Below are 12033 nucleotides of genomic sequence, written 5' to 3'. Positions count from 1 at the left end.
TCGCAATTAGATTATTTTCCATAATCGTTCAGCCCTACTACATATAGATATTTTCTCCGTTGTATCTCTTTCTGTTATTTGCAATTTCTGTTAATTTCTTCATGTTAATCTTTAAGTCTTTAAAGACTTTAAAGATATTTAACAAAGACCCTCGCAGGTGTCCGTTTTAATGGTTAGACATCCCAGCCAAGTGTTTCATTTTTACAATAAACTAGAAAATTAGAGCAAGAAAGAAAATGAGTGGCATTCTCTCTCCTTGTTCTGTGATGAGACAGAAGCACAGCTGATGCAAATCCATCAGGTATCATAGACCAAATGGTTATTAGCACTGGCCTAATATAACACATCCACCATAAACAGAGGTTATAAACTCTATTGATTTCTACAACTATTACAGCTTTTCATCTGTCACTACTTCCTAACACCCCACTCTCTACCATCTCCTTACATCAGCCTGTCTTTCCCTTTCACCACCCACTACTTGGTTTACCCAACAAGTCGCAATGCATATCATTATGAGTTTTGAGCGATACACCAGCCACCTCCACACAAACACGAGGAGCAGATGGCTGTGTGGACAGCGTCCCTCTTGGAGTTGTACTCGCGACAGATTGAGTGGGAGGCAAGGCGCCTCTGAAGTCTCTTTCACTGCACTTTCTTCTGTTTCCTGTCCAGTTTCATTACGCTGCTGTACTGCAGAAACTCATATCATCAATGCAAGCACACAAATGCAAGAGTTAGTAAGACTGCATGAGATTACATCATCATCACTGCTGCTCACTTTCTTCAACATGGTGCAAATAAGTCAAACTAGTCTACAGCCATAATTAGGGTTTTCTATCAGAAAGGCTGCTTGACAGACAGGGTGAGGGCCAATTTAATGTTGCATTCAACTGATGCAGGGTTATAATGCTGCTTTAACCTTCTAGGACCTGGCGTCCACATGTGTGGACATCACATTTTGGGTTGTCTAGACCAAAATACTAAATTGTGCTCTACAAGTGCCTGACATCCACTTATGAGGACATTATCCTGCCACTGTTCTATCGAAATTTAAAGCGAATGTCCTCATATGTGGAAACAAAAATCAGGTAAAAAAATAAATAAATAAAAAATCTGGTAATTCTTTGTTTTTACATTCATCATGTCCCAATCAGCCCAAATAGCAAAGAGAAATTAAAAATGCAATACTAACTATGAGACAGAGAGAACAGCAGCGATGGGCAGGCCTCTGCTATGATGACCAGATTCCAAGACACTAATGTTGGGTAAAGTTTCTGCAGACGTGGAACATATTACTAAAGATAAGATTTCTTTGTGTCAGTGTAAAAACAAAGCACTGGTATAATTAGTAACTTGAAATATAATTGTACTTTAAAGTAAGTCAGTGTTAAAGATCTGACATTATTAATTCTGAGCACCTGATAATCCTGTCTAGAGGAACTGTTTAGTTACCACAAATTACGATTTCCAAACTCTGAACAGAACCACAGCTCACCGATAATTAGCATCAATTAGCATAAAAGCACTACCAGCACCACAGATATTTTTCTTTTTGCACAGTAGTAGTAACATCTTTAATTCGTGGGTTGTGCTGATCCAGGGCAGTGTCACTGGTTTTAGCTTCTTTACTAATTAATAATCACTTAATAAATTATTATTATTATGATTAAGATTAAATTTATGTTGGATTTAATCCTACTGGCTTAGTTTCATGTAGGCATCCCGGTTTATAACCAGCACTTGCAACACAGATGTGTGGGCACACACCAGTGCCCAAAACACAAAGTTAAAGCTTGCACTCCTGCCCTCTACACTAGAGATGGCACGATACCACTTTTTTATGTCCGATACCGATACCGATATCATAAATTTGGATATCTGCCGATACCGATATGAATCCGATATAGTGTTTTTTAATCAACAAAACTGTTTTTTAAATATCTTGCTGCATTTTGTATAAGTTCATACTCAAGTTTAAAACAACAACTACACTAAAGCTATTCTGTTATACCTGTATGCAAAAAAAAATATTTCATAGTTCAGCAATACTGATCAATCTAATAAACTTAAACCTACACCATCCTCCCTATTCTGGTATTTTAAAGAGTACTTAGCGTAAATATTAAGCAACCTAACTAATAGGGTTCCAACTCCCAGCAACAACAAAAATAAATAAATAAAAAATAGGGAACCACCCCTCACGCTCCACCTCATGATGCTTAATCGACGTAATCAACCTTAATTTGATGCAGTGTGAAAAAAAATGCACAGCAATCAATTCTTTTTCAAGAAATATTAAATAGATTCAACATCTTTCTTCAACAAAATTGCAGACTGCACAGATGGTACCTTCCCAAAGGAAAAAGTACTATAGCTTACTAGGGTATATTAGACTTAACAGTTACTATATGCAGTAATGGACTTCTATACATTTTACATCAGATTAAAACTTTGGGTGTAAGAGTCAGATAAATATTAAATAATTAAAAGCGAGACATTTTAAATGAGAATAAGAAAGAAAAGTATGTCTTTGTGCCCCCTTTTCCCTGTTAATGCCCTATCGGGCCCCCTGGCTAAACTTTGCTAGATCCGCCCCTGCACAGTTACCAGCGTCAGCTGTACAAAAAGATCCTGGTGTAGAAAGTAATATTAAATACATTCTAACAATAGCTGATCAAGCTTAAACGTGCTGCTGTTGTTCAGCCGCTGGTTTCCTCTTTCTGGTGCAAAGTGGGCCAAAAACAAACAACAGAGACGGACTGGCGACAGAAAAGCCGATCAGCTGATCATTAAGCAGTTTCATGATTGAAGTAGAGGCAGTCGCTCGTTAAGCTTAACGCAGGAATGCTTTACAAACATTCAGAGATGGACTTACACACTTGCTTTACTTCTCTCGGGATAACTTTGTCGGAGATGAAATGCCGGGTTGCTAGCGAAGCTCCGCATACTATCCAGACCACCGACAGGTCCCGCATGCCACAGCCGCTCTATCACGTGATGCATACTGCTCCGACGTGCTAACGTTCTGAGGTGAGTTACGGCGTGTTGCAAGTTTTGTGAGGTGCTTTTATGATATTTAATGGATCGGATTAAATTTTTTATTTTTCTCCGATATCCGATCCAGTAATTTAGGTCAGTATCGGACCGATACCGATACGTAATATCGGATCGGTCCATCTCTACTCTACACTGCTACACTGATCCATCACCACTGCAATGAAAAAACTGAAGGTGATATTTCTGTCTGCTTTTTCAGTTTTAAAACTCAATGTAAGTGTGTGTTTGTTGGTGAAACACTGGAGAGGGCATGGTGGAGTGTGGAGGAGAGATACAGTCAAGTCCATAATTGTTTGAACATTGGCACAATTTTTTCTAATTTTGTCTCTGTGCACCATTACAGTGGGTATATATAAATAAAACAATCAAGATGTCACTGAAGTGTAGACTTTCATCTTTAATTCAAAGTACTGTATTAACTGTGACTATTTAGGAATTACAGTTTTTACAGAGACACATTTTCAGAGGCTCTAACAAACTAACATAATTTAAAATATAAAGATTTGCAGGAAACTTGTTTGCAGTCAGTGTGCTGCCTGAAGTCTAGAAACCATGGATATGACCACATGCCGTTTCCTCCCTTGGAATGCTCTCCTTGGTTTTTGCTGCAGCCACCTTCATTTGCAGATTGTATGTCTCTCCCTTTACTTTTGTCATCAGTAACTAAAAGCATGCTGTAGTGGATTGAGATCACTTGAGTGATTTAGCCATTGAATAATATCCCAGTTTGAGAAACTCTAGAGTTGCTTTTGCACTATGAGCTGTCTGATGTGTTTTTCATACCAAACGGCTGGCCAGTGCATTTCTGCTTTTTAAAAATGTGCACTATTGTTGATTTACAATGGTTTTCCTGTCCCTCTTATTATTTATTTATATCTTATTTAGTTTTTTCAGTCCAACAATGGCTTCCCTCACTTCTAATGACATCTCTTTAGACCTCAAACAGAGAGTTCCAATGAACAGTAACTGGGTGAAGGTCCCAGTGGTCCCAGTGGTAATTGGAACACTAGGTGCAGTGACTCCCAAGCTAGGCGAATGGCTCTAGGAGGTCCCGGGAACAACATCAGAGATCTATGTCCAGAAGAGCGCAGTCCTAGGAACAGCCAAGTTACTGCACAGGACCCTCAAGCTCCCAGGCCTCTTGTAGAGGACCCAAGCTTGAGGGATAGATGCCCGCAGGGGCGAGCGGGGAATTTTTTTAAATTTTTATGTATGTGCACTTTCTAGACATCTTACTATCATTCAGTTGTCTAATACTAACAGTACTTATTAGCACCTTAAAGGAGCTCAAAAGAGTTAGAACTATAAAGTGTAAAGTATAGAAGAAATAAACTTTTTAAACAGCATTTGATTAACTGATGTCCATCCACTGATCCAATACTCACTAATTATGCTAGGCTAAATTATTCATCACTGTAGGCAAACAAGGTTAACTATTATTTGCTGCTCCCATGCTAGTATATCCAGCTGCTGGAAGTGGAAAAATATTCTCATGTCCCTCTCCTTTCATCACAAACAGTGTATCTGCACAGAAATGGCAGGAAGTGCTGGCAGTGCTATGCAACTCCATTGTTCCATCTGTTTGTTCCACCTGACATGCAACACAGTAGGAGGATGCTTAGTGCAAGAGAAGAATCCAAGTCTCCTCATTAACCTTTTGTTTGGTTGCCCTCTAGCCATTTGCACATTTACAGAGGACATACACTGAGATTTTCTGGGTCATATATACTCCAACAGAGAAACCAATGTGAATAATAAATGTGAGCAAGTGTGAGGGTAGTTCATGTTTGTAATTAGGGTCAGTATACTCCCACATGGAGAATCATTAATTATGGTCTGAATCCTGAGTTTGTCATTACACTGCTAATTACTTTATTTACTAAAATTAATTCCGGTATGTTTACTGTTAGGTAAAGCTAAAACGTTTTTGGCAATTTGAGCTACAGTGGCTTGTGTACTGGATCAGAATACATGGACCCGCCTTCACTCCCGCTGTGCATCAATGATCCTTGGCCTCCAATGAGGTAACCACTGTTCCTTCTATGGACCACTGACCTCTCTCCACAAACTCTCCACGAGAGCTGCAGTGTTGAAGATCATCACAATTTGGCCCTTGCTTGCCCATTTCTCCAGTTTCTAATACATCAACTTTGATGTCAAAATGTTCACTTCCTCCCTAATATATCCCACCCACTAACAGGTGCCCCAACGAAGAGATAATCATTATTTACTTCACCTGTCATTGGTCAGGGTGTTATGCCTTATCAGTGTATATGTGTGTTTGGTGTAGCAGCCATTTAGGAATATGGTTCTCCATAAAATTAAGTTCCAGGTCCAGTGACAGTACAGTAATTGTAGAATAGTAATGGGTAATTTGGTGCAAGTGTAAATCTCTGAGTTACAGTGCTGTCTAACTTTGAAATGGTTGTAGCGTGCATGACAAAATTATAACTGGTGCTTTAACCACACTTCTGTTACAGTATATTTAGTAGGGATGCACTCCACTGATACACTGCAATCAGCAAAGGCGTGTCTACCTGCTTTTCTTTCTGTCTCTCACACAGATGCAGACATGGAGTAACACACAGCTGAGAACACTGCAGAGGGCTGCGTTATTGTTCTGTCTGTATTTAGGTAGGTCTGTCACCTTCACTGAATCCAATCTGCTGCAAAAACCTAGTTATATAATTTACATTACGAGAAGAGAAGAGAAGAGAAGAGAAGAGAAGAGAAGAGAAGAGAAGAAAAGAGACCTTTGACCTTTAACACACCTTTATTATATTATCAGTTATATCAATTCTTCAACTTACAACCATAACTGAAAATGAATGCCAAATCAACATATGAACAACCATCAACCCCACCCAAATACAATAAACACAAAAATGAAAACAAAAACAGAAGACACTCCATTCTGTTTTTTTCAAAAATTCAGAACTAAATTATCATCGGTTATTTTACACAAAACTCCATTAATACCCCAAATAGAGACAAACTCTTCAATGTTGGACACCATCTTGTAATAAACAAACTCTACTTTCAAACGTGCACCTACTAACCCTTTAAACATAATTCCTAAATTAACAGATCCTGTTCCCTTCATTTTGTTCCTCCTTGTGAGCCATATACTCATCTTAGCCTGACCTATTAAAAAATAATCAAGCAAACCTTCCTACGCTGCAGTGCAGAGTACCTTGGACCCAGGATAAAGAGACCCTCCTCTAAAACACTCCTAAGGCCAGCAAGCCACTGCCGCAGCAATGAAAAAAGGCCAGCTAGCCTGGGACAGCCAAGCCACAGGTGCTGCAGTGTTTCCTCAGTTAGAAAAGACAGTGGTTCCCTGTTCGTGGATCCATATGTGCCACATGCCTGTTCGCAGCCATGGCTCCATGCACTATTCTCCACTGGAGATCTGGACTGTGTTTCTCTATGGGAGGTTTGTACATGGACCTCCAGCTGCCCCTTGGAGATGACCCCAGAGCCAACACACACCTGACCACCTCGACTCCAGAACACCAGCCAACAATCTGTTCAGCACCTTTACAGCCACCTCATATATAGCCTTCTGTGAAATCTTTGACAGGTCACCCAGAACAGGTGTTCGAAAGGAAAGTAGAGAGCCTCCCTCCTCATCCTGCTCCCCAACTGCGGCACAAACAGGCAACGACAGAAAGTCAGCTGAACTTGGTTGACCACCTGCAGAGTCCCCAACGCAGCCCTTACAAGTCCAGGAAGACCACCCATGACTTCTTCCACCAGCTTGTCCAGAAAGCGCAGAGATCTGATTCCAGTCTCCTGAGCCAGCTTGGCAGCCGTTTTCCACTGCCCTGCCATCCTGAGGCCCGCCAGCTTAGTTAGACCAGCATTTACGAGGAACCTCTGCACACTAGTAGTGCTGATCATCCTACTTGGCATCAGGGGATTGTAAAAAAAAAAAGAAGAGGCTCTTCACCAACATCACCATAAAATTGAGAACAGTCTCTCTGTACTTTAAAAACAGTCTTCCAAGCAGTCAAAACAGACTGGTAAAAAACAGAGGTCTGCGAAAGGTCTATGCCAGTTACGTCAATAAGAAACAGGTGCTTGTCATATGCAAGGTCCTTTATTCAGTGAAGCAGCATAGATGCAGTCTTGAACCAGAGTGGTTATTGCTTTCGATAAAGATACTGCTATGCTGTCTGAAGACGGAACGCTGTGATGCAGCTGCGAAGTAATCATGTCGATACAGGTCTTCAACCTATTGGAAAGACATTTTGCAATAATCTTATAGTCCGTACAAAGCAAAGAAACTGGTCTCCAATTTTTAAGCAGGCCCAGGTCCCCTTTCTTTGGCAGTAAAGTCAAAACTGCCCTTGTGCAACTTGCTGGCAAGATCCCAGTGGCCATACAGTATGTTAAAACCTCATGTATGTCCTCTCCTAGCAGCAACCAGAATTTCTGATAAAATGCCGCAGGAAGACCATCAACTCCTGATGACCGACCACAGTTGAGTTGTTGAACCGCTGAAGACATCTCATCAAAAGAGATAGCAGACTCCAACACAGCCGATTCAGCCACATCCAGCCGTGGCAGCGCCTCCAGCATCTTCGTCACACAGTCAGGGTCACACATTTCAGCACTAAAGAGGCTGGCATAAAAGTAAATGCAAGCTTCCTCATTTCTGCTGGGTCAGATGTTACCTTCCCATTTGGAAGCCTTAAGTGCATCATTTGGTGTGACTCACGAATCCTTTTCTCCAGCTTGAAGAAAAATCTGGTTGGGGTATCTATTTCTTTAATAGTAGAAATCCGAGTTCTTATAAGAGCACCTTTTGCTCTTTAGTGGAGAAACTTGCCTAAAGCCTTCCTCCTACTGTCCCAGGTACTATTTGTATCATCTGTCCCACTTATAATCTTATCCTCTAGCATCTTGAGCTCTCGTTCTAAGTCCTCAAAGCAGTCTTTAACAGTGGCCGTTGCATGTGACGTGTATTGTTGACAAAAAAGCTTAATCTGCGTTTTCCCCACCTCCCACCATTGAGCCAAATTGCAAAAGTCAGTTTTCCTTTGTTTCCAGTGGCACCAGGAAGAGCATTTATGGCCAACATCACCACACTCAAAGCACTTCATGCTACGTGCACTTGCATAAACAGTATATAAGCTGTTTTCATATCTCACTTTAAACGACACTTCCAGTGTCTGTGAAGGATCATTTAGATACATGAAGGCCTGCCTTCGTAGAGACTGAACGTGCTGCAGTCTGGCATCTTTGCAGCCAAGGCGAACAACCCTGAACCCGCTAGCAAACTTTCCAAAGCGGGTCAGTTCCTTTTCAAGCAGTTCATTTGGGATGAATGGCGGGACACCGGAAACGGTGACCTGCATAGATGGCACAAACAGTGGCGAAACAGCCACAAACAAATCATCCAAAATTATCCCCCTTTCAACTAACAGGTGAACCAAGCGCTCCTCACGGAGAAAAGCAACAACAGCCTTGTTCATCCAAGAGCCATAAGTTATGTTCTCATGGCCCACCTGTTCACCAACAGCTAGCAAAACCTGCTCCACGGTGTACTGTTGGGGTGCCACCACCCTGGCCCCATGTCTAACAGACAGGGGAGGCGAACCCTAGGGAGGGACGCCATGACTCAAGGTAAAACTGGCCAATTAACTAAAATTCTTCACTTCACACAACACAATGAAATAAACGTGCCTTACCTGTTAACCACCCATAAAGCCCAAAGTTTTCTGGAAAAAAACAGTCCAAATGTCCCAAACTCACTCAGCAGCTCCACGCACTCACCAAACACCTTCACACACCCATTCACTCACACTCCCAGCATGCAGTGCAGGGAGAAGAGAAGAGAAGAGAAGAGAAGAGAAGAGAAGAGAAGAGAAGAGAAGAGGTTTGTGGTTTCCATGTGGCAATTTAAACCCAGGCGCCTGCTCTGCACATGGAACCAATTTGAAATGTGAAACTATAGGGACTCCTTGAAAGAAGGATGACTGCCAATCAGATGATAGAAAAACAAGTATGTAAATGCCAACCAAGCTCTTTTCAAATTTTGTATCAAAATATATCAGGTTACACTGTGTTTTCTGGTCCTGTATATCTCGTCTCAGAGAGTTTCAGGCTGTGTGCATCTTTTTTCCTTTCAAAGGTTACATTTGCTGTGACTGTAACTTACAGGAGAGATTAATGGCAGTTATATGGTTGGATTATCTGTCTGTTAAGAAGCTTAATCAAAAACTCATTGATAGATTTCCATCAAAATTTTACCAGAGGTGGGCCAAACTGACACAGGAGCTGGATCTAAGAATCTAAGGATTCTTACCCGCTGTGAGATACGGCAAAAACAAACATACCAAACTAATATAAGTACAAGAAGCACAAACCACCATTAAGGCAGCTCACTCTCTGGGCAGTATTTACTTTTAAGGGTATAGTATTGTATTTTATATATATTCATTTTTTTTCACATAAATATACTTTTAAAAGTTTACCGTGAAGTGAAAACAAGTGTTTTATTCTGTTAAAACCTATTTTAATATACCTGACAATTTTGCCCATATTTTTTTTTTTATGTGTATATGGCACATGTGTAGCATTCATTTTACTGTTAGGTAAAATCTGTTCACATGTTTAGTAATAAATATCAAATGAAAAACATTTCCTCACCACAAGTTTATTTTTATTTTTAAAATACATTTTTATGTATGGCGAATTCCCTGTCTTTTGCTTTGCTCTACAGTATCTTTTACAGAATACAATTTTATAAAATACAACTTGAGATTAAAGAAATGTGAAAGTTTGTAAAAACTAGGCTCACTTCTAATGACTACAACACACATTTTGACAAAAGATTAAAGGTAGGTTGTTGCTTCCAGCTGTTCTGAGAAGTCTTCTCTTAATTTATTGAAAACCTACTGCGTCACAAAGGCAGAATCCATCCAAAAAGTAGCACATCAGTAGTAAGTGATGATAAATTAACCCCAATGTGGGGACAAGATCAATAAGGAGCTAATGACTTTGTAAACTTTATGTTCGAGAAGTAAGCTGTCACGCAAAGTCACAGTTTATTACCTCAGTAGTTAATTTGTATACATGAATTCTCTCTAATTATCTAAGTAGCTGCACAAATATTGCTGCCTTGTTAAGAGCATTCAAAGAGACTGCACTTCTCAGTGGTCATGACTTACGGTCAATGAGACATGCACGTGTGCAAGGCCAACAGCACCATCTGCACCAGGTTTCCTCCATTAGTCACCCAGAAATTTAAAACAGCTTGTGCTGAGAGAAAAACAGCAGAAGAGACAGACCACAAAAGAAAGCAGAAGAAAGAGCACTCTTGAAGAGTCACCCAACAATGTCCTTGTTTTCTCTTTTTAAAAAAAAAATAAAACGCAGATGCATTTCAGTTAAAACACCACAGTGTAACAATTTCAGTTGTGCATATAATTTATCTATATGCTGGTGTGTACTCATTTCCAAATTTCTTTTTATCAGCGCAAAACTGCAGTTTTAGATGGTTTCACACTGAACCAAGACCATGCACAAAATATAAACTGGCAATTAAATGAAAGAAAAAACATCTGCAGCTGAAACCAACACACAGCAGAGTGTGTTTAAGGCAGAATTACAACAACTGGGGCTGAGAAAGGAAGGGAGCAGCCGACAGCAGTAATCACACACATGCATGAGGACCTGCTTAGCTGTCTGTTGTGTATGTGGTCTTTAAATATGCACACTTCCATTACACTACTTTTACATGGCAGTGTCCTTATTATTTATACTTATTATTTATAGAGTGGGGAGCTCTGCTCACTAAGATTCCATTTTACAATGGAGACTGGTGCTCTGCAATGTACAAACAGTCCACATTTAGGACCTACAACTATATTTTTTCCACTACTAGTTATAAACTCATTTTACTATGAAATATGTGGTCGACTGTACTATGCACTCTCTGAAACAGACTCGTGGATCTGCCTACTCAGCACTTGGCTGAAAACTTTCAAAGTGTTCCGTCTTGTCTCAGACTGCAAGGCTGAAGGGAAAACTGCAGGAAGACAAAAGAAGACTCTCACCATGGTGCGTGTCGCTGGTCGAGCGCATTACCCTTATCTCATTTATCACACAGACATCCCCTTTGACTGGAGGTTGCTGAATCTCCACACAAGCATGAGACAGCCGGTGGTCCTGAAGTTGCAACGGCCACGGGCCAGTCGGACAACGAAATTTCTAGTCTGAAAACTGCTTGCTTTGCTAACTAAAAACTGTGTTTGCTTCCAATATGTCATTTTCCAGAAGTTACATAACCAGGTCCTTAATTTTGTATCTGCAAAGTTCAAAAAAATGAGTCTACGGGGTGTCGCGAGCGCCGTTCTCTCTCCCAGGGGAACGCGCAGCTGCTACGCGAGCGTCTGGGAAATGACTTTTCAAAGTAAAAGCCGTGCTGTTTAAGGAGGGGCTGCCTGCTCAGTCAGTGTGAAATTTGAGATGATTCCTCCCTGAAAACATAACAACGCGTCTCCGAACCGGCAGACAGCTTAAGGCAGATATAGGAACAAGAAAGGAAGAAGACAGACTACAATCCCCTGTAACTGCAACAAGAACTGTGACCAAGAACTTGACTGTTACAAAACAAAGTAAGCATGATAACGGCTATGGCTCAATAGGGTTGAGTAAAAGAGTAAAAAACGCTATATAAATACCACTCCATTTACCATTTCTATAGTTTTTCTTTAAAATTATTAATATTTTAATCTCTAGACATGAAAATTATGAACAGTCTTACATGCTGGTGATCCTCTTTGTGTGCCAATAACGCAACGCCAGCTCGTGAGATCTAAAGTCTGTATTACAAAGCAAGACTGCTATCCCTGTGTAGCAGAGAGTACCAGAGCCACAAATTAATGTTCCTGGTACTGTTCAAGGTGTACCCTGCCTCTCTTATAGTAGCACCTTTGATAGGTGATAGGATATATATATATA

General features: G+C 40.5%; 1 protein-coding gene across 1 annotated transcript in view; it reads right to left on the bottom strand.

Moving 5' to 3' along the window:
* gask1a (golgi associated kinase 1A) overlaps positions 1 to 11451 on the bottom strand; it is a 74962-nt gene extending 63511 nt beyond the window's left edge. Inside the window, exon 1 of the mRNA XM_005742960.1 lies at positions 11127 to 11451. Coding sequence (XP_005743017.1) covers positions 11127 to 11154 — 28 coding nt within the window. The 5' untranslated portion in view covers positions 11155 to 11451. The remainder of the gene's footprint in view (positions 1 to 11126) is intronic.
* Positions 11452 to 12033: the final 582 nt, after the last annotated feature.

This window comes from Pundamilia nyererei, unplaced genomic scaffold (assembly GCF_000239375.1).
Source record: "Pundamilia nyererei isolate P.nyererei 1_Seehausen unplaced genomic scaffold, PunNye1.0 scaffold00125, whole genome shotgun sequence".
Classification (NCBI taxonomy): domain Eukaryota; kingdom Metazoa; phylum Chordata; class Actinopteri; order Cichliformes; family Cichlidae; genus Pundamilia; species Pundamilia nyererei.
Note: the sequence above shows the minus strand (reverse complement) of the source record. Positions and strands in the feature narration are given on the sequence as shown.